Consider the following 21838-nt stretch of genomic DNA (forward strand, 5'->3'; position numbering starts at 1 on the left):
ATTTAATATTCATTATTTATTGTTAATAGAGATAAATGCAGTAGTGGTCTAATGCCAAGGGCAAGTGGCATTTTTGTACACTAACATTAAGGTGATTAGATAATATTTGCTTATACTAAACTATTCAAACAGGGTAAAGCACCATCACTCTGTGTCTATCCGGGGACTGGTGTAAAATGCTATGATTAAATCGTTGAAAAATGTTGCAACATATCTGCTCATTCTCCATCATAGTTTCTCTCTTTCACTAGCTTTTCAGATTGGTTAACTATTATGCTGAAGTCAGATGCTGTGTTTTTAGCTCTTAGAGTGTTCAAGGTTATGCCATGTCTCAACAGCTGTTCAGGTTTAATTTGGGTTATTTTCCACTAATGAGATATACATTTTGGTGTCCAAGCTAGATCCATAACACACCATGATGTGTAAATATTTCTACAAAGTGAAATGTGTTTGTCTTTAGTTCTATTTGATACAGGTTGTCGTCTCCTGATGATGTACACAGAGTTTGACACTTATTTAATGCATTAATTTGTACTGGCAAGAAAGAGTTTTGGTTTTCAGCTGGGACACTAACCTCAAAAGGAAAACATAATTTATGGCAGTACTGGTTCAAAAGCCAGACCAAAAGTCAAAATGCTTTAGACTCCTGGGTATTCTTTAAGGGTATGTCCATTATACCATGGAAACTTTTAACCTGTTGAGAGAGAAACATCTCCTTCATATTCAAAAAATTAATTAGCCAACAAGATTTCATTCTGGATATTTGATTAGATCTTCAAATCCAAATCATCCAATGAGATTATGTGATTTTTCACAATCCTGCTGACAGTTGAAGTTGTTGCAGGTTTTTTGGTAAAGTACTGGGTTTCTGCCAACGGAAGCTCTCAATATGGTATGTAAGTAGAGCTCCTCTTTGTGACTGAAAACTAGTAGCACAGCATTTTAGTTCACTTCACAGAGATTTAACAGAAATTTTCAACACTTGAGGGACTTTTGGACTTTTGGAATTTCTTGTTATAAATGTGTTCCTTACTTACCTTCTTTAAAGAAAACCAAAAAAAATATTCAATTGAAACTAATAATTAAGCTGTTAAGTGGTCTGCAGCTTTAAAGCTGTGATCTTTCAAGTATTGTTCCAAGATGAAATGTCACTTTTAATGTCTCCATGCTGCTTCCCAGGCCCAGTTGCCCAACACATTAATAGTTGTCACTTCAATTCATTGTAATGTAAAGGTTGTACAGGAGTCACAACTAATTTAAATGGAGAGCAGTTATAACATCTCAGTTTTTCAGCCATAGACACCTTATAACAGGCTGGCACGAGACCAACTTGTTTCATTTTTTTTTTGTTTTAGGTAATTATCCCAGACCGCCAAATTATGGTGCGGTACCGAACACCAACTACAGTGGTCCAGGTCCAGGCATGGGTAACAACATGAGTATGAATGTGAACAACCAGATGCATGGTCAGGGTCCAGCTCAGCCTTGCAGTAACATGACAGTGGGGAGGATGCCATCATCAGGGATGTCGAACTGGCCGTACTCTGGCAACATGAGTAACATGACCCCAAACTCTCCAAACATGTCACAGCAGGTTGGCGCAGGGATGGGTCCACCGATGGCAACCGTAAATCGCAAGGCACAGGAGGCTGCTGCTGCAGTGATGCAGGCTGCAGCAAACTCTGCTCAAAACAGGTATGCAAAAAAAAACAACTGGTCTCTGAACACTAGAACCAGAATCTGTATACTTTTTACATAACTGTTCTAATGAAGAAGGCCTTAATGAATACAGCATTGTCAGACTTTCAGGTATATTCTGTCTTTGGCCATCAATCCTCACGTTGGTGTTTCTTTCTTTGATTGCAGATATGTGGCTGATTTTATTTAGGCATAATGACACTTGGTAGTATTTTGAAGAGCTGGTATCCTGCACTGTGCCAGTCTCTTGCACTGCGCCATTAGTTTTAATTTTAAAAGAATGGCAATTTATTTGTACATTGTTAGATATTAGATTTGACTTGATGTATCATGTGGCATTTGGAAAACAATCAATTTAATGCTGCCATAATATTTATATGGGCTGATTTATGTTGGTCTGGTCACTCAAGTGTTTCAGAATTAAGCTCCAAACCGGAAGGTTGAGAATTAGCGTCTCAGTGCTGCCTATCATTTGCACAACATTTCTCAGTTTTGTTAGCTCGCAACTGGAACACCTTGCAGTGGACTTGAGGCACTTTATTTGGGAGGAAAAACAGATCTGGCCTGCCATGCACCTCTTAAGTTATTTTCTTTTGGGTGATCCTGCAACAATATTGATAGCACCCAACAAAATAATGTTTTATTCCTTTGGTTTCACAGAAGGTTTGTTTTGGCTAGCAGACTGCAAAGGCTGGGGGAAGGGATATCGAAAATAGAAAACGAAAGCATGATCTCCCTTGATTTATTTTCTGTGTGCCTTGAACTTCTGAGATTGGTTGCAATTTAAAAGAAAGTTGCAAGGAAGTGAAGATAAGCAAGTTTCTTAATGCAGCTTGTGTTACCCTCCAAATGACGTACTACCTCAGCAACAACAGTGAATGTTTAAATTAGTTTCTGAATATGTGCAGTAATTCCCCATAAACTACATGTCACATTGTGTTGTGCCATTCCATTCAAATAGTTGGCCATGTGGCTGATACTACCCTGCTGAGGTGCTTTTCTGAACCAAAAGACAGAAAGTAACAGAAACTTTTTCTGTTGTAGGTCACTCACCTCTACATGCCTCTCCTTATAAAATAAACACACCATAGTCTCCACTTTTAGCCATTCTCAGCATAATGAAACAACCCAGCTTTTTCCATTTGCTTTGTAAATGTTACACGTATCCATATATGTTTCTTAAGAATATATTCATTCTAGTGGCAGATGCACGGCAGAATTACCTAAACATTTCCCATGATTCATTGTTGACCAGTGATGTTCTCTGCTTAGAAATTGAATTAAATAGTCTGTACAGGACACTTGTGAAGAGCACACATTTACAGTGAGTCTCTGGCAGATTTGAATGAGAAACAGCCATGGGAATTGCAGCTTAAACTGTTTGATTAGAAACAACACTGTAACCACAAAACTCCAGGAAAGGCTCATTTTCATATTAAAAATGATTGCCAAAAATGTTGCTTCACCTTCATCTCTGTCTTCATGCAGGAAAACAACTAAAACATTGCCAAGAGATTTAACATTCAATCGATACATTTAAAATGTTTCCAATAATCTGAATTTCTAGGCGATAGTTTCTTGTTTTTAATGAGGCAAATAATATACTTAAGGTAATTTGTGAACAAAATCCAATTCTGAGGATTTCAACATACACCTAGTTGCAAGAATGAAGTGTGTTCATAGAAGACAGCTATTTCAGATACAAATGATAGCACATACTTCTGTAGTCTCATTGTGGTTTAAGTAAAACGCATTATAATGGTCTCATAACCTCGGTACCCTTTTAGTTTAACATTTTTGATATTATTTCATCCCCTTTTCACTAGCTTTCTGTTTCTACACTATCTTTTGTTGAATGATGTCAGATTCTGGGCTAGGGACTTAGTCATGTACACTCCAGTTGTTGGCTCACAGGGACTTTGCCTCTACAACGCAGGATAGGTAACTGTTTTTTCCTTTCCCAGATAGAGTGTCCTGCCACATTTGAAGTCTAAATCTTGATTTTCTGAATTGAAAAACTAACATTAATAGACCTACTCAGTGGCTAGCTTATAGCCTAATAGAATCAGTTTCTATAGATGTCCAATCAATTATGTTATGCTACTTTACACCGTGGTTTTGCTCTAATAGAGAGTGGAGAAGGAGGAGGAATAATTCCTCCGTGAAACAAATAGATTTTTGGGGGGTAGGTCATTCGTCAGTGGCAGAGGATTAAGATAATTTTCTTTGGCAATATTGAAATGTTACTGAAGTGGTTTCGTGTGTGCAGTGATTTGCGTGAAGCAGCTCTTGAATATAGTTCCAGTTCTGCCAGAATATGTTGCTTTACACTGGATCATGTCCAAGATGTTTGTTGCGCCGTTACATTGAACAATTGTGTGTTCCGTGTGAGAAATGATATGTGATTGTTAGTGTAACATTTTGTTCCCACAGTTACACTGTTGTTGATCATTATCAACATTGGTTGAATTTTTGATTAACTGACTGTCGATGTACATAGCAATATAAATAATGTACGTTTAATGGAGCTGCTGTTTGATTTGTCCAGAATATGTTTTCCATAGATATTTAATGTATCCTGTAGATCACAGTGGTTAGCAGACAGCATAAGAAGATGCATTTTAAACAATTAACACCACAATTTGTGTAGCCTTGGAGCCAAGTGGTGAGAATGCTGGGCACCTAATCATATGTGAGTTTGAGCCTGATTTGGGGCTCCATTATGGCCTGTCCAGCTGTGGTGATTCATTACTATCCTTAGTCGGGTAGGTGCACCTTGTGGAAGCAGAGTGCACCATCTCTGCAAGAAGGGGGCAGAAACCTAATTCATTGTCATGAACCACTATCTCCTATTGGATAGTCTTAGAATGCAACTGTTTTATGGTTCCCTTTCAGCTGCACAAGCATGTAGGTTAGTAGATCAGCTGGAGTGGAGAGGGATGAAAAAAATATTACATTAATAAACAATTATGTAGACATTCCAGCATTGAAGATCAGAAACTATCCTGGTACTACACCACTGCAAGGCTTGTAAGAGTTCTGCTCTTCTCATAATTTAATTACTTTAAAATCATTATTATTCACATTTTCTTTGAATATATGTCTTACAAATCTAGTTAACATTAAGCATATTGAACTCTCTTCTATTAACAATATTTCATATTTTAAAATAATTTCAATAACATGTCTTGAAGTTTGTAAGTGTACAATTAGCAGTTTTCACAAAAATTAAGCAAATTGTACATTCATAAAACCACAAGTAATGGAGCATTAAATCAGCAAATGAAATTAATAACATTCTTAAACTGTGCAGTGAGGTGATTAAAATGAAGATAAACAACAGAGGTGTATTTTCTGGCTGAAATAATTGCAAAGTTGCAGTTTACCTCAGAAATGTTAACCATTTTATATGAGCCTTTTAATTTGAATAATAGATTTCGTTGAAATGCTGTTTTAAGTGGATTGCTAGGAACTGTACATGACTGAGAGTCTTGTCATCTTCCAGGAAAAGCCCTGGACTATTGCAGTTTAGTGAGACAAGCAGCTTAAAGAGCTCTGAGAGTATCTGTATGGGTTACTGGTAACTGTTTATTTACCACTGTTCAGAAGTGGCATCTAGCCAAACTGTAAACCCATTCGTATACATGTTTTGGATTTACTGTTTTGTGGGTCATGTTCTAAACGTTCTTGCAGATCTATTTTAAAGTTTGAGTATTGGATTCTTTTGGAGGATGTAAATGTAGAAAATATTATTTACATAGTATCTTTTTAACAAAAGAAATCAGTTACAAAAAATTGTAATTCAAAAGCTTTATTGATTTAAAATTTAGGATGTTTGAATTGGCTGCTTGATATTATCACGTAACTGAGTAACTAGCATCCATTTTGAAAAGTCAAACCCATTCCCAAAGTAAAGCAGGTTGCATCTTATTATATCTAATACAGTGTACTCTGGTTGGCATATGAAATGTGCAAAGATGTAGGGCATTAACTTACTTCTTTGAGTTTGTGGATAGTGCTAAGGATTGTCCTCAGTTGCTTTTATATATTATATATGTGTGTTATTTAATTTTCTCCCCTTTTCTTCCCTCCTCTCCTGAAGGTGGTGACTGTCCTGGGTCTCAACAGCACTCATATATCTCGTTCAAATTGCCTTTCTTCCTGATTGGAATTTAACCAGGGAGTGTCATTCAAGAGGGGAGGGGAGGAGACAACAGACAAAAGCATTGGAGCAAACCCCAAACCATCCTTTCCTAATGTTCACTCGTGCACGTCACACCAGGAGTCACTGGGTAGCAATCAGGAATAGGCCAAATAAGCTGATTTTCATTCACACTACCCCAGGGTGTTGCAGGCAGTAATAATAAGAGATTGAGCTGGGACCTTTGTGGACTGGGTAGTTCACCAAGACACCATATTGTGCATTTAACCAGTTAAGGTATCAGGGAAGCAGCTTTCATTAAAGGAGAATATTGCATAGCTTATTTTGTACAAAACCTTTCTTGAAAGAACGCAATCAAAAGTCACCTGTACTATAATGATAGCGTTGCAGCAGCATACATTCAGAAAACCTTCTATGCTCACGTTTCCATTGATTCTAATGGGCTGAATTGGAATTGCTTGGAAACAAATTTGAAGAGGTAATGGCCAATGGATAAAGACACTACCCCAGTGTAACACTTTAAGCCATACAGACCAGATTGTCCCAGATTTGATTCCTGGTCCATGCTAAGTTAACAGACCTCAACCAGAATAGGTGTGATATTATAATTGGCCTCAGTGCCTCAAGCTGCTCACTATTTAGTGGCCCCTGCTGAAACCTGCATGTGTGGACATCTGGTGAAAACAGGATCAGACTCTGCTGTGAATCCATCCACATTGGAATAGTCTGTCAACATTCACTCCCTGCGCTTACACACATTGAACGGCCAACTGGACAAGGTACCAGAGAGTTGATGCAGTCTGGAACTGAAACCCAGCAACAGTTAGCACCTTCAGAGTGGGGGGAGGGGAGAGGTGGGGATGGGAGGAGAAGAGAAAAAAGCAAACTTAGGATCTCATCCAAATTCATGATTACTTTGGTAATCGATTGAAATGTTCAAGAATCCAATACTTTAACCTTAAATACTTGTCATTTTAAAAAAGAGAAGAGTACTGTGCAAGTTAAAAATGAACTAAACTAAAAACCCATTTTGCTTTAACAGGTTATTAAATCTTCAGATTTCATTTTAATTCTTGAAATAGATGGGTGTTAATTAGATGTTTCATGAATCTTAACAACTAAACGCAGAACTGACACAGAATAAAAACAAAGGAGCTATTTCTTTCCTGATTTAGGCCACCGTATATTAGGTCGCCTGGTTATCCCAGTCAGACTGGGCCTGGTGGACGTCCTGTGTTTCCACCACAACATCCCAACTATGGCAACACTCAGGCTCCCATGATGTACCAGCCTGACCAGTACGGGTAGGTAGCTGTTGTGTGATTGGATCTGCTGTGGGGACCATGGCGTTTCCAGGCAGGACTTGTAACCCAACTGCAAAAAAAATTGTTGTTTTGTGGTTTTCTTTTTGGTTCTGTTTAGTTTTGTTTTGTACTAACCAGAGCAATGAGAGAATGAAAAAAAGCTGCATGCCTCACACCTGCATGGCTTCTGGCATGGCTGCTCCTCTTCCTGCCTAATGGGGAAGTTGTAAACTGCAGTGCAGAGCTATTACATTGCAAAGACCAGGAACTGTGTAGTGCATTGCAAAATTGAACGGCCATCTCACAACACAGTTATTTTGAAGTCCTATTTGTTGTAAGCCTGTAAAACTGTGGAAAATTAAATCTGACTCTCAGACGGGTCCAGCCTTCAGACAACTTTAACTGAACAGCTGTAGTTATTATTGTGTACAAAATTATGCAGGTCTGTAGCAACTCACCTTAAAGAGTGATCCTCTGTATTGATAACCTTGTTTACTGGGGGAGGGTCAGGCGAATGCCCTCATTTGTCTGCCCCATGTTGAGGTCACTTGTTCCCTCTATCAGAGTGAAGACAGGATGCCTGCTTCCTAGCTTCAACCAGTATCACTGGGCTAGTTGCAGAATAGTCTGGAGATGTGTCCCAAGTTTTTTTATCTCCCACTCTAGGAAGGAATCTGGCCTCTATTCAGCACTTCTCCAGAGTAGCACAGCCAGGATCAGTGACTGAGCAGGAATGAACCACCTGGCTCTCCCTTTAAATTCAATCATACATTACTATATTTATGTTCATGAGTTCTGATAAAAGGTCATTGACCTGAAACGTTAACTCTGTTTCTCTCTCCACAGATGCTGAGTATTTCCAGCATTTTTTGTTTTTATCTCAGATTTCCAGCATCCACAGTATTTTGCTTCAGTACTATGTTTAACATGTTTTATCTTTGTTTAATAGAAGAATGTTTTTGTTTAAAATAGTAAGTGCTGATGAAATCATTAGGGAAACTATTTGGAAGCAGTTACTGAACCCATCAGTCTGAGAGAGTTGAATTAAACCTGCAGAGTTGGTTGTTGACTCAGGGTGTCTCAGCAATTGTGCCATTTCACTGTGTATATTCATCCCTCTCCCTGACACTATCTCCCACAATGACTCATCTCTGCTACTTTGCCAGTGGAGGTCATCAGTATTCATTATTTTAAGCAAATTCCTTTTTACAGAAAAAGACATAGCACAAAAAAATTGTTACAATTCTTAGTAATCTTCGCATTTTTACCAAGGATACAAATGGCAAAACTCGCTCTTTAAGAAAAGTTCATACAGTACTCATTTAAAAAAAATAATAATTTAGATGCGCATTTGTAGCACTACAAAATTCTTTTAACATGTGTGAATGTGTTAAATTTGTTAACCAAAAAGAGTTTGACTAACTTGCAGTCCAAAGATGTGGCAAAATGCTGAGTTCAATACTAAGCTTCTTAATTATATGTGATATGTGTTTGAAGAGCCCTGCTTAAAGTAAGCAATATCCCATAATTAACAGACTATAATAGTTGATACATTGAGGTCTATTGTGCTGAAACAAATAAAAACTCTTTCTGTGCTGTACTATTCTATGATTTGGTAAGTATCGCAGAATGATCATTCCTAAAGATTTGATGCCAAATATTGTAAAAATCTAGGTATATACATAGACGTTACAGCACAAACACAGGTCATTCAGCCCAGCAGGTTTATGCTCCACACTTTTCATCAAGAACAGTGGAACACAGCTCCTACCACCTTACTTCATTGCATCCAATCACCATATCCTTCTGTTTCTTTCTCCCTCATGTACATGTCTAGCCTCCCCTTAAATGCATCTATGCTATTTGCCTGAAGGCACTCCATGTGGCAGAGGGTTCCACATTCTCACCACTCTCTAGTTTCTCCTGAATTCCTTATTGGATTTATTAGTGATTCTTATATTTATGGACCCTAGTTTTGGGCTCCCCCACAAGTGGATCCATCTTCTCTATATTTACCCTATCGAATCCCTTCATAATTTTAAAGATCTCTATCAGGTCACCTCTCTTTCTTTAGAGAAAAAGGCCCCCAGCCTGTTCAGCCTTTCCTGATAGTTGTACCCTCTCAGTTCTGGTATCATCCTTGTATATCTTTTTAGCACTTTCTTCAGTGCTTCTATATCTTCTTTGTAATATGGAAACCAGAACAAGCACACTACTCTGTAGGGTAGAAATTCATCTTCGGTGGTAGAGTGAAACGGGCGGTGTCACACGGGCTACCTGTTCTACTCCCTGCCCGATATTCACTTATGTGGAAGTCAATGGGACTGATTTTCAAGCATGGGTATAACAGGCAGCCGAGGCAATATCGCTCGTTTATCCCTACCACTCAAGACAGATTTCTACCCCTATATCTTTTCGGATATAGGTCACACCTTCATGCCGATTTTTATGATCTGTAGTCCCGAGGTGAATCTTGCGCACTGATGCAATGCACAGATTTATGGAAAAAAGTATTAGTCAGATTAGAAAGGGCAAAAAACAGTGCTTGCATTATCTTTTACCCCTGTTGTTTGAAATCTTGTCAGTAATTCCATTAGTTGTATGCAATGCTATTATTTTGAACTTGTCTCAGTACACTTTTTGGCAAGAGAACAGTTTCCATGATAAATATTCACGTGTTCCTGAGGTTGTTGCCGTTGATTCTACTTACAGCGAATATAAGATGGGATCTATTGAAAAGTACTGCGAAACTGTGTGGCAAGCATTTGTGTTCCAGGACAATGATTAAATGGAGGATAAAACAGCCAGAACCAAAGAAACATGATTAAATCAAACTGAAAATGCTAGAAATCTGAAACGAGAATAGAAAATGCTGGAAATATATATCGAGTTGGTCAGTATCTGAAAGAGAAAGATGGGTTAATATTTAGGGTGAACCCTTCATCAGAACAAGCTCCAGCCACAACATTACCCCTTCTTCACCCTTTCAGATGCTGATTAACTGTGTATTTCTACACTTTCTGTTATTTATGATAAATCTCACCTGAGACCCTCGTTGAATCATAAAGACCTGTGCAGAGCTGAATTCAACTAATGGAAAATGCGCCTGTGAACACGGATCAATTACTGAAATATCGTCTGGGCATGTTGTGTTTAATCAGTTTGAATTTAGGGGTGGATCTAGTCCTATATTGAGCTACTAGTCATTCAAACTACTAATTAAGCCATGAAAAGTGGAACAAGGATGCATAGATAAAACTATTGAAAGGTAAATTTTGGACTTTTATTAGGTGTCAACTGTGGCTCAGAGGTAGCACTCACCTCTCAGTCAGATGTTTTGGGTTCAAGTCTCACATCAGAGATTTGAGCACATAATCCAGGCTGACACTCCAGTGCAGTACTGACGGTGTGCTGCACTGTCGGAGGCCCCATCTGCACTCTCAGTGGATGTAAAAGATCCTACAGCATTATTGTGAAGAAAAGCATGGGAGTTCTCCCTGGTGTTCTGGCCAATATTAATCCCTCAACCAGTACCTTAAAAACAGATTATTTGGTCATTATCACATTGGTGTTTTTGGGACCTTACTGTGCACAAATTGGCAGCCATGTTTCCTACAATTACAACAGTGACTACACTTCAAAAGTACTTCATTGGCTGTAAAGTGTTTTGAGATGTCCTGAGATTGTGAAAGCTGCTATATAAATGCAAGTCTTTTTATTCAGCGAGAAATCAACACTTGGAATTGACTTCTGTGTCAAGTAATAGAGACAAAAACCAAGACATTGTTTAAGAAACAGTTGGGTGGTGTGAGGATTATAGGTTTGGTCTGAGTGGTTGAGCTCAGTTGCACAAAATGGCCTTCCTCATCAACATCTAAAGTTAATGGGAAAGTACAAGATTGGAGAAGATCAGTGCAATACATCTGACCAGTCCCAAAGTACTATTCTAACTTCTATATCATATTTCTTTCATCAGAAAAACTATCTAGCTCCCTCTTGAATTTGCTGACACTATTCCTGATCAGCCCCTACTGCCTCCATGGGAAATCTGATCCAAACATTCATCAATCTCTCTGTGAAGGAAGTAAATCTAAACTGTGTTTACTTTCATTTCTCTGAGCTTGAATCCATGCCCTTGGTCACAGTTTGAAATGTTGTCAAACTATTTATTAGGGTCCTGTTTATCTATATCCCTCAGAATCTTGGAAAATGTTATGGTCTCCCCTTCTCCACTTGTTTATATTTTCAGTTTATTTACTCTCTCCTTGTAGCTCAGGCTGCGAATACCTAGTTTTAGTTTAGTTGCCCGAATCTGTAGCCGCTCTAGCCAAGATGTTTTCACCCTATTACCGTGACCTAAATTGTACATGGTACTCCAGCTTGGGCTGAACTAGTGCTAAATAGAAGCTCACTGTTAACCACTATCTTCTACCTCTCTGGATAAATACCCTATAGTCTTGGATTTCAGTCTCAGTATAGTGCAGGGCTGTTGCTTCACATTTCTGTAGCACTTGAGGGTCTCACAACTCTACTCTCAAATGTGAGGAAGATGTTTTCCTAGCATTAAGGAGAACAAATGTCTGGGAGTATATCACACAGTCTGCTTTTGAACGATGTGGCAAAAAATGCAGGTAATTCTTGAAAGGGTATTGAATCTTGAATTAATTCACAGCACAGTACAACAGTTTAGTCATTTTTATTTTTCTAAAAACAATGCTTTTTTGAGTTTTATCATCCGTGTTTGGATCTTCTGCTGTTGCCTCCTAGGCCTCTTTGTACTGCTGGACTTTCTTTGCTGCCCAGTGATGGGCTGAGGAACTTTACTTTATTATGAAATATATTTAGAATGAGGCTCAGATGATGAGGACGATACTATCCTATTTCACAGAGATACAACATTTTTAATATAGTATACTGGTTTGCAGAGATATAACACTTTTGTACAGATAAATCTGCTCAGTTCTATAGAGGAGTAATTTCTGTAAGTACTGTGTTACAGAGGAATTACACTCCTACACTTGTTCTAAACAGAAAGTTCCCACAGTTTTAATGTTGTTACTGTGACTGTTTCTTGTTAAACTGGGTTTAGCAATAAGTGGAGCGGAGTGTTCTTTCTCCAACAGCAGCAGTTGCTGCCATCTATTGAGAGCTGTGAAACATTCAGTTGTCTTAAATAAAGTTTGAAGTATCTAATCCAGATCGCAGTGTTACAGCTGGGCAGGCATTTCTTATGTGTTAATAGATGGTCTGGGATTTGTTCTAAACCAGTAACTCACCAGGAGTTTGGGAAGGCAACGAGATGATGAACATAATCTTCCTGCCTTGGAACACACCACAGACTTTTTTTTATATTCATTCATGGGATGGAGGTATCGCTGGCAAGGCTAGCATTTATTGCCCATCTCTAATTGCTCTTGCGTGAGCCGCCGCCTTTAACTGCTGCAGTCCGTGTGGTGAAGGTACTCCCACAGTGCTGTTAGGGAGGGAGTTGCAGTATTTTGACCCAGCAAAAGTGAAGGAATGGCAACTTATTTCCAAGTCAGGATGATGTGCAACTTGGAGGGGAATTTGCAGGTGGTCGTGTTCCCATGTGTCTGCTGCCCTTGTCCTTCTAGGTGATAGAGGTCAGAGGTTTGGGAGGTGCTGTCGAAGAAGCCTTGGCATGTTGTTGCAGTGCATCTTATAGATGGTACTCACTGCAGACATAGTGTGCCGGTGGTGGAGAGAGTGAATGTTTAAGGTAGTGGATGGGGTGAATGTTTAAGGTGGTGAACGGGATGCCAATCAAGTGGGCTGCTTTGTCCTGGATGGTGTCGAGCCCGAGTGCTGTGGGAGCTGCACTCATCCAGGCAAGTGTAAAGTATTCCATCACACTCCTGACTTATGCCTTGCAGATGGTGGAACAGCTTTGGGGAGTTGGGAGGTGAGTCACTTCCCGCAGAACACCCAGCCTCTGACTTGCTCTTATAGCCACAGTACTTTTGTGGCTGGTCCAATTAAGTTTCTGGTCAATGGTGACCCCCAGGATGTTGATGGTGGAGGATTCGATAATGGTAATGCTCAAGGAGAGGATGCTGGACTTTCTCTTGTTGGAGATGGTCATTGCCTGGCACTTGTGTGGCACGAATGTTATTTGCCACTTAACAGCCCAAGCCTGAATGTTGTCCAGGACTTGTTGCATGTGGGCATGGACTGCTTCATTATCTGAGAAGTTGCAAATGGAACTGAACACTGTGCAGTCATCAGCGAACATCCCCATTTCTGACATGATGGATGGAAGGTCAGTGATGAAGCAGCTGAGATGGTTGGGCCAATTACACTGCCCTGAGGAACTCCTGCAGCGATGTCCTGGGGCTGAGATGATTAACCTCCAACCACCTCAATCATCTTCCTTTGAGCTAGGTGTTACTCCAACCATTATTTTCCCCTTGATTCCCATTGACTTCGATTTTACTAGGGCACCCTGATGCCACACTTGGTCAAATGTTGACTTGATGTCAAGGACAGCCACTCTCAAGACACATCTAGAATCCAGCTCTTTTGTCCATGTTTGGACCAAGACTGTAATGAGGTCTGGGTCCAAGTAGTCTAGGCAGAACCCAAACTGAGCATTGGTGAGCAGGTTATTGGTGAGTAAGTGCCGTTTGATAGCACTGTCGACGACACCTTCCATCACTTTGCTAATGATTGAGAGTAAACTGATGGGGATGTAATTGGCTGGATTGGATTCGTCCTGCTTTTTGTGGACAGGACATACCTGGGAAATTTTCCAGATTGTCGGGTGGCTGCCAGTGTTGTAGCTGTACTGGAATAGCTTGACTAGAGGTGCGGCTAGTTCTCGAACAAGTCTTCAGCACTGCAGCCAGGGGGTTGTCGGGGCTCATAGCCTTTGCTGTATCCAGCATGTTAAGTTTCTTAATATTACATCGAGTGAATCGAATTGGCTGAAGTCTGGCTTCTTATCTATTATTGTTTTGTCTTTGATATTCTAATCTGTTACTTTTTTTGTTCATGTGTTCGCATGTTAAGGAAGGATGTAAAACTGATTCCTATGATAGAATCACAATTAGCTTAGAAATAGTGTCAAGATTTATTTTACTGCATCGATGAGCTAAACCAGAAAACCAAAGCCATCATTTTTGGCACCCACCAATAACTCCCATCTCCCTCCCTAGCCACTATCTCAGGTTAAATCAAACTGAGCTGTGATTCCGACCTATCCTCTCCATCGCTAAGACCACCACCTGACACAATTACAGTTAAAATTATTCTGCCATAGAGAAAAGTAGAGAGTAAATACAGGACCCTCTCCCCAACTGAAGTTACAATATACCTTAGCATCTCTGCAATTGCAGAGCAGCTTGCTCTCGTTTTTTAACCTTGAACTTCACTGGCAAAAACATTGGCGGGTTGGTCTCCAGACACTGGGAGAATCGAGCTTAAAAGTTGTTTGACTTTAGACGCCTCCATATTGAAATTAATTTCATGAGTAATTATAATCTTGCAGCATAAGGAACATTACTCCATTACAGAATTGTTGATTATGCTGCCTTGTGGTAGGTGGTGGAACCCTGTACATGAGATTTTGTAGTGTCATCCAACATTTCTTCTGACGCATGAAATTTGAGTGGTACTATGGGGCCAGGCCTCTCCTCTCTATGGTAACGATTAGCCATTACGCTGAATCTCAGACAGTAGTTGTTGTGAAGTTCTTTTTCAATTTATTTAAAAGTTAATTTCTCTGGATTTTGTTTCATTAGTTTCATTGAAATTCCTGATTGAGCACTGAGATTTTGAAACCTGTTTTTACGCAAGCGAATTTATGAAAGCAAGGCACATCTTAGGATAAGTTTTTTCTTTTTCCCCCATCTGTTTTCTTCAATAATCTCCAGAGGTCGCAGATAATTAAAATTGAGTCTCTGGGATAAAGCACATTTGGAGCAAGGAAAACTTTTCAGAATCAGGAAGTGGTGCCTTTATCTCTATTGGGCTGATGTACCCTCTTGTGTCACATGATCTGACCTCAGCAGTGCGGGTTAATGAGAAATAATCTGTACACTAAATGATGTTTCACTTTATGGTCTTTTAGGGCAATCTTCAGTATTTTTTTACATTCTTCTGAAGTTGACTGAGGATCACAGATTGCCTGCAGTGGATGAAAGTACTGTATCAAAGCAGCATACCTATATATAATTCATACCCTGGCTGGATAGTGCCAGCAAAGCACTTTTTGCCCTCTTATTTTCTCAGAAGCCCTGGTAATGTGGTAGTCATGATGGGCTGAAAGTTGCTGGGAACATTAAAATAAATGCATGCAGCGCATTAAAACGTCAAAGCAAGTCTAGGTTTTCACAGAATGAACTAAATGTATGCATTTAGAGAGTAAAGTTTTTTTTTAGCATTTTGAGCTTAATCTACACAAAAATGGTCTTTAAATCCATTACAATTAAATTTGAGGCTTGTTATTACTGCATTCTCATCATTCAACATCTGAATTGTTTTATGACTTATTGAATTGTATTACTCGGCTTACACAGAAAAATATGTCTTTTACTGTCTAGCTGTACATCTATCTTTTGAGACAATGGTCCCCCTAATTTCTTTTTGGGTGCGTGACTTCTTAAACTTAACATTGAAAAAGCCGGTCCTAGACTGTGCGGGAGAGATTTGCGCTTACAGGGAACGTTGCTTTAAGACTAGCCTTTTCACCTTAGTAACTTTGGCCCCAAGTTTCCACATGATTTGCTCCTGATTTTTAGGAGCAACTGGTGTAGAACGGAGTATCTTAGAAATCGGAATTCTCCACATTTAGTTTGCTCCAGTTCTAGTCAGGTAGAACAGTTTCACTTTGGAACAGAATTTTTTTTTCAAAAGAGGGCGTGTCCGGCCACTTACGCCTGATTTCAAAGTTTCCACAGTGAAAACTTACTCCAAACTAACTTAGAATGGAGTAAGTGAAGATTTTTGTACGCTCGAAAAAACCTTGTCTACACTTTAGAAAATCAGGCGTAGGTTACAAATTAGGCATCCAGAATGAGGTGGGGGGGGGGGGGGGGAGGGGAAGGGAAGTCATTAAATTCTACAATCAATCCTTAGTTATACTTATACAAATATTATACAAATAAATCCAACCTGAATAAAAATTTATAAGCAAAGAAAAGATTAAATAAACCATGTTCCTACCTGTGTGAAAGTGCTTCAGACAGGCCTTTCATGTTGGAGACAGGCAGCGGTGTGGCGTCAGTGTCTCGACGGCAGCGGCAGCAAGCTTTGAGCTGAGCTGCAGTGCTTGAGGCAGGCCTTCATTCTCTTTGTGGCTGGCCGCGAAGAAGCAGCACCGGACGGACCCGAGGCCATTCGGCCATGAGATGTCAGTGGCTGGCCGGCAGCCGAAGAATCAACGCAGGACACATGCAGCTCATTAAGGTTCTTGAGGCCATTCAGCCACACTTTAGGGGCGGCGTCAGTGGCTGGCCGGCAGCCAAAGAATCAGCAGCGGACGGACGTGAGGCCATTCGGCCATAGGATATCAGCGGCATCAGTGGCTGGCCGGCAGTCGAAGATACAGCAGCAGCCTTTGAGCTGTGAGGGGGACTGAGGCCATTTGGACAGGGAGAGGCAGCCACATCAACTGTTTTATATTTAAATTTGCAGAATGGGTGCTGCATTGTCAACACCACGTATTATTGCAAAGTTGAATTGGCACTTTTATTTCTCCAAACACACAGTCCTTACTTTGCATGCACCAATGCAGCACCGGTTCTGCAAGTTTAGCAGTGAAAAGCTGAACTCACTGATTTCAGCAGGTGATTTATTCAGCAGTGCTGCTAAAAGCACTCCCTCACACACAGAAATATCAAAAAAAATTAAATTACAAGCCTTTTCAGGGGTCCAAGAAATAAATCTTCACTTTTTCTGCAGTATTTTTAAAAATACCCGAGTGCTAATGTTTGTGTGAGACTGCGCGTGCACGCACGCTCCAACGCCGATTTTCTAAGTAGCAGGGTTGCCGGCACCACGAAGGCTAATTTAAATTGTACCCGCCCCCTGCTACTTAGAAAATCGGCGCGAGTGTTAGGCTCCGCCCCCTGCTGCGATGAGCGTGCCGCGCCAAGCAGACATCGAGCTCCAAGGAGCTCGAGAATATCGGACTTTTTTTTAGACGCAGTTTTCGGCGCGAAAAACAGGCGCCCAGCTCGGAGGTGCGCCGTTTTCGCCGCGGCACGGAACTTGGGGCCTTTAAAGCTCTATGGATACTGTCCATATCTCAAGTACTTTCCTCTGGACAAACTTTGGATTATCCCCTGAAATGGATTTGCTGAGAACCATGTGTTACATTTGTCCCTCTGAAGATTATGAAGTGTACTAGTGACAAGATTGGTTTATTAGATTTTGCCCATAGTCTTTGGTGTCACAGTACTGAAACGGCTCTTATCAATGTCACCTCCTCCAATACCTCTCCACCGTCATCCAGCTGGGTGAGATTGTACCTGCCTGGTTCCATTCTTATCTATCCACTTATAGCCAGAGAATCACCTGCAACGGCTTTGTTTCCTGCTCCTGCACCATTACCTCTGGTGTCCCATAAGGATCTATCCTTGTCCCCCACCTATTTCTCATTTACACGCTGCCCCTCAGCGACATCATCTGAAAACACGGTGTCAGTTTCCACATGTACGTTGACAACACCCAGCTCTACCTCACCACCATCTCTCTCGACCTTTCCACTGTCTCTAAATTGTCTGACTGCTTGTCCGATGAGCAGAAATTTCCTCCAACTAAATATTGGGAAACAAATATTGTTTTCGGTCCCGTCCACAAACTCCATTCCCTAGCCACTGACTCCATCCCTCTCGCTGGCAACTGTCTGCGGCTGAACCAGATTCTTTGCAACCTTGGTGTCGTATTTGAGCCCGAGCTGAACTTTCGATCATATATCTGCGCCATCACTAAGACCGCCTATTTCCACCTTCGTAACATTGCCCGACTCCACCCTTGCCTCAGCTCCTCTGCTGCTGAAACCCTCATTCATGCTTTTGTTACCTCTAGACTTGACTATTCCAATGCATTCCTGGCTGCCTCCCACCTTTCACCCTCCATAAACTTAGGGTCATCCAAAACTCTGCTGCCTGTATCCTAACTCGCACCAAGTCCCGTTCACCCATCACCCTATGTTCGCTGACCTACATTGGCTCCCAGTTAAGCAACGCCTTGATTTTTAAATTCTCATCCTTGTTTTCAAATCCCTCTGTGGCTTTCCCCTCCTATCTCTGTAATCTCTTCCAGCCCTACAACCCTCCAAGAAATATTTCAATTCTGGCCCCTTGCGCATCCCTGATTTTAATTGCTCCACCATTGGCGGCCGTGCTTTCAGGTGTCTAGGCCCTGAGCTCTGGAATTCCCTATCTAAACCTCTCTGCCTCTCTTTCCTCCTTTGACCAAGCTTTTGGTCATCTACCCTAATAGCTCCTCATATGGCTCAGTGTAAAACTTTATTGATAACACTCCAGTGAAGCTCTTTGGGACGTTTTACTACATTAAAGGTGCTATATAAATGCAAATTATTGTTGTTGTCTCCTCCAGTTAGCCTTGGGTTCCTTCTGAAGATAGCTACACTGGAAGCCTGCAGCATGACCAGCTTTGTACCTGTAAATGTGTTGTGCATGTAAATGAGGTGCCCTGCTACTGAACCTGCAAACACTGCCACTGACAGATGCGATCCTAACAGGGCCCATGGAATTTCAGGGCCTCTGTGTTTTTGGAAGCTTATAGGAACTAAGGTGTATTCCCAAGTTACCTCAGTTGAGAGTTTCTAGTGGGAGCTGTAACAGCATTTAAGAAAACTGTTTGTGGTTAGTAAGCTTGGATGAAACCATTTTGAGTAAGGATTACATTTATTTCTTGAAGAAAGAGATGTTCTTCTGCATATATGGGGAGTAATTATTTCACTGGGCTCTGAAAGTTGCTGTATTTCCAACTGAAAACCAATAAACTTTAGAATTGTTTTACTAACTTATAAGCTGAATTGCTTTTAGGAAACAATAAAATTAGAGTTTTTCAACAATTGCTGGCCGTTCCCACATTACAACAGTGACTGCACTCCAAAAGTACTTAATTGGCTGTGACGTGCTTTGAGACGTCCAATGGTCATGAAAGGCACTGTATAAATGCAAAGCTTTCTTTTCTATCCCTTTTAGTCATGTGGACAAGTTATCATTGAGAAGGGGGGGAAACAAAATCCCTGGCTCATAAACCACTGTTTGTAATTCTAGTGGTTTGCTATCCGACTCAAATGTGTTTTTCTTAAAAAGCAGATAATCCATTTTGCAGCAATAACAACAGAACTTGCATTTATATATACATAAAAAAATAGTTTATATGTCTACTTTTTCTCTTGATTGCACTTCGACTGTTGCTTTAAACCTAAAAGGGGGAAAAATAGGTAATTTGCATGCAATTGACACAGAAATGAATTAATGCACATTGGTTAGGTTTGTGGAAGTGATACAAAATACACATGATGTGTTTTCTGTTTGATAAATTTGCTGTGTTGGTTAGCCCACATATCTCTCCTTATCACATTGTTCCAATTCTGTCCAAGATTATTTGGAGGAAGGAGGGATCAGGCAGATTCATTAATTTCTGTGTTACTGACATTTTTTTTGTGATTGGCTAGCAACAACTTCCATGGCAACGTTTACAGACCTTGCAGTGACTGATTTGTCACCATGGCAATTGTGGTTAGCCAATCAGAAAATTTGCTGATGAGGTGGAAAGACAGGTAACCCACACTTGAGAGGAGCCTGATGGGACATCAGAACTTTTTCTCTGGAATTGCTTCAAAAGCATTTTTTCTGTCATTAAAGAGGTTGAATCAGCTGCCGATTAGTGCAACCATTCCCATTGTCATTATGCCTGCAGCACACCAGAGTCAACATAACACTGTGTGTGTTTATGCATGCACACAGTCAGCAGTATCCCAAAGGCTCCATTTTCCAGCCATCTTAAAGAAAATAGGAGTCTTCTACTTGTGCAATTCCAGGCCTGTAGAAACTGCACAGAGCCGCTCTGAGATACAGCCATTTGTTGCTCCTTCCAAACTATATGTAGTTTTTAGAGCAAATGGTGTTTGTTAAAAACAGAAATAGTGCAATTTAAATTTTATCTACTGCTAACCCCAGAGATAGGGTCTGTGATTGCTCTATTTTCCCCTGAACATTCACTTCTCAATTAGAAGAGCTACTGGGTCTAAGCCTTAAGGTAATTTTTTGTTAATGAGCTGTTAACTGCTGATGCACAGCATTCCCACAGTCAACGGGTCTCTTAATATAAATGCCCTGACTGTCAAAGATCATCATCATCATCATCATCATAGGAGGCAGTCCCTCGAACGAGGATGACTTGCTCCCACGAGAGTTCACAGATGTTTCAATGAAGGACCCGATGTTCCAGTCCTGAACTCCAGTTGAGGGGTGGAAGATGCCTGTGTGTGGATTTTTTAACGTGTGGTGACCGTTGCACATCAGCCACCACACGGACTTGACAGAGCTAGGCCTTTATCCAGTGGCAAGGGTTAACCAGGATGACTGGAGACCTGCTCTGCTGCACGGACCTAGTGCGCGCACACATCACAGTGCAGGCAGATCCATGCTGCCCCTGGGCCCTCGGCTCTTCTGGGCCCCGTACCCTCATTCGCCGTACCTCCACCACGATGTTCCAGGGCTCGGCGCTCCAGCTCTATTTATAGCCCCGACCTGCGGTGGTGTTCTCACACAGGTCAGGGCGGCCCACAGAGAAGCACTGTAAGCAGTCGGTCTGCTGTGGATGCCAATTTCTGTGTTAGGAGTAATCACGAACCCAGAATGAACTAGGAATAATTTTTTTCATGCAATTTTGAGATGTGATGAGAAAAAATAATTTCATGATAAAAGAATGCAAAATAAGAATTAGATTGTAGGCGAAATCACAGCCAAAGAAGATGGAGCAGTCTGAAGGAAAAAGCAACACTAAGTTTAAAAAAAAATCAAGGAAGGAATGCATTCAATTAGTTGCACTCTTAAATTGCAGTCAGAGTGGCTAATTAAAAGTTATACTGCATCAGAGATCCACATATTTGTTGGTCTTATGAGTTACCATTGAGTCTAATGTTAAAATTAAAGGCACAGAGCTGGGTCATTTCCTTTTCAGCTATGGAAATTGTGTTCTTTGGATTTGATTAGGCAAGCTAGAAGAGAAGTAAATCAGGGAGAGCATTGCATGGAGTACCCATTTGAACATCATTCCCCCAGGACCAATTTATCTATAACTTTAAAAGAGGTGTTAAAAGCTTAAGCTTTTAGTGCAATTAGGCCTCTATCTGCTTTCTGAGCTCTTCATTTTTCTTTACCATTTAGGATACAGTTCAAATGGCTAGTGAAGCAAAGCAAATGTAACCCCACTATTTAAGAAAGGAGGAAGAGAGAAAACGGGAAACTGCAGACCAGTTAGCCTGACATCAGTAGTAAGGAAAATGCTAGAATCTACTATTAAGGACATGGTAACAGGGCACTTAGAAAATAATAATAGGATTGGGCAGAGTCAACATGGATTTATGAAAGGGAAATCATGTTTGACAAATCTGCTAAAGAGTTTTTTGAGGTTGTAACTAGCAGAATAGATAAGGGGGAACCAGTGG

The 21838-nt window shown here is 40.6% G+C and overlaps 1 protein-coding gene across 7 annotated transcripts in view; it reads left to right on the forward strand.

The window, feature by feature from the left end:
- The window catches only part of arid1b (AT-rich interactive domain 1B), a 646010-nt gene that overhangs the window by 503039 nt on the left and 121133 nt on the right, over positions 1-21838 (forward strand). For 6 of the 7 annotated variants that reach the window (XM_070889678.1, XM_070889679.1, XM_070889680.1 and 3 more), the window contains 2 exons: positions 1356-1695; positions 7036-7164. In XM_070889678.1, the coding sequence (XP_070745779.1) occupies positions 1356-1695; positions 7036-7164 (469 nt within the window). The remainder of the gene's footprint in view (positions 1-1355; positions 1696-7035; positions 7165-21838) is intronic. The other variant, XM_070889682.1, reaches the window with a different exon arrangement.

The sequence above is a fragment of the Pristiophorus japonicus genome, chromosome 9 (assembly GCF_044704955.1).
Source record: "Pristiophorus japonicus isolate sPriJap1 chromosome 9, sPriJap1.hap1, whole genome shotgun sequence".
Classification (NCBI taxonomy): Eukaryota; Metazoa; Chordata; class Chondrichthyes; family Pristiophoridae; genus Pristiophorus; species Pristiophorus japonicus.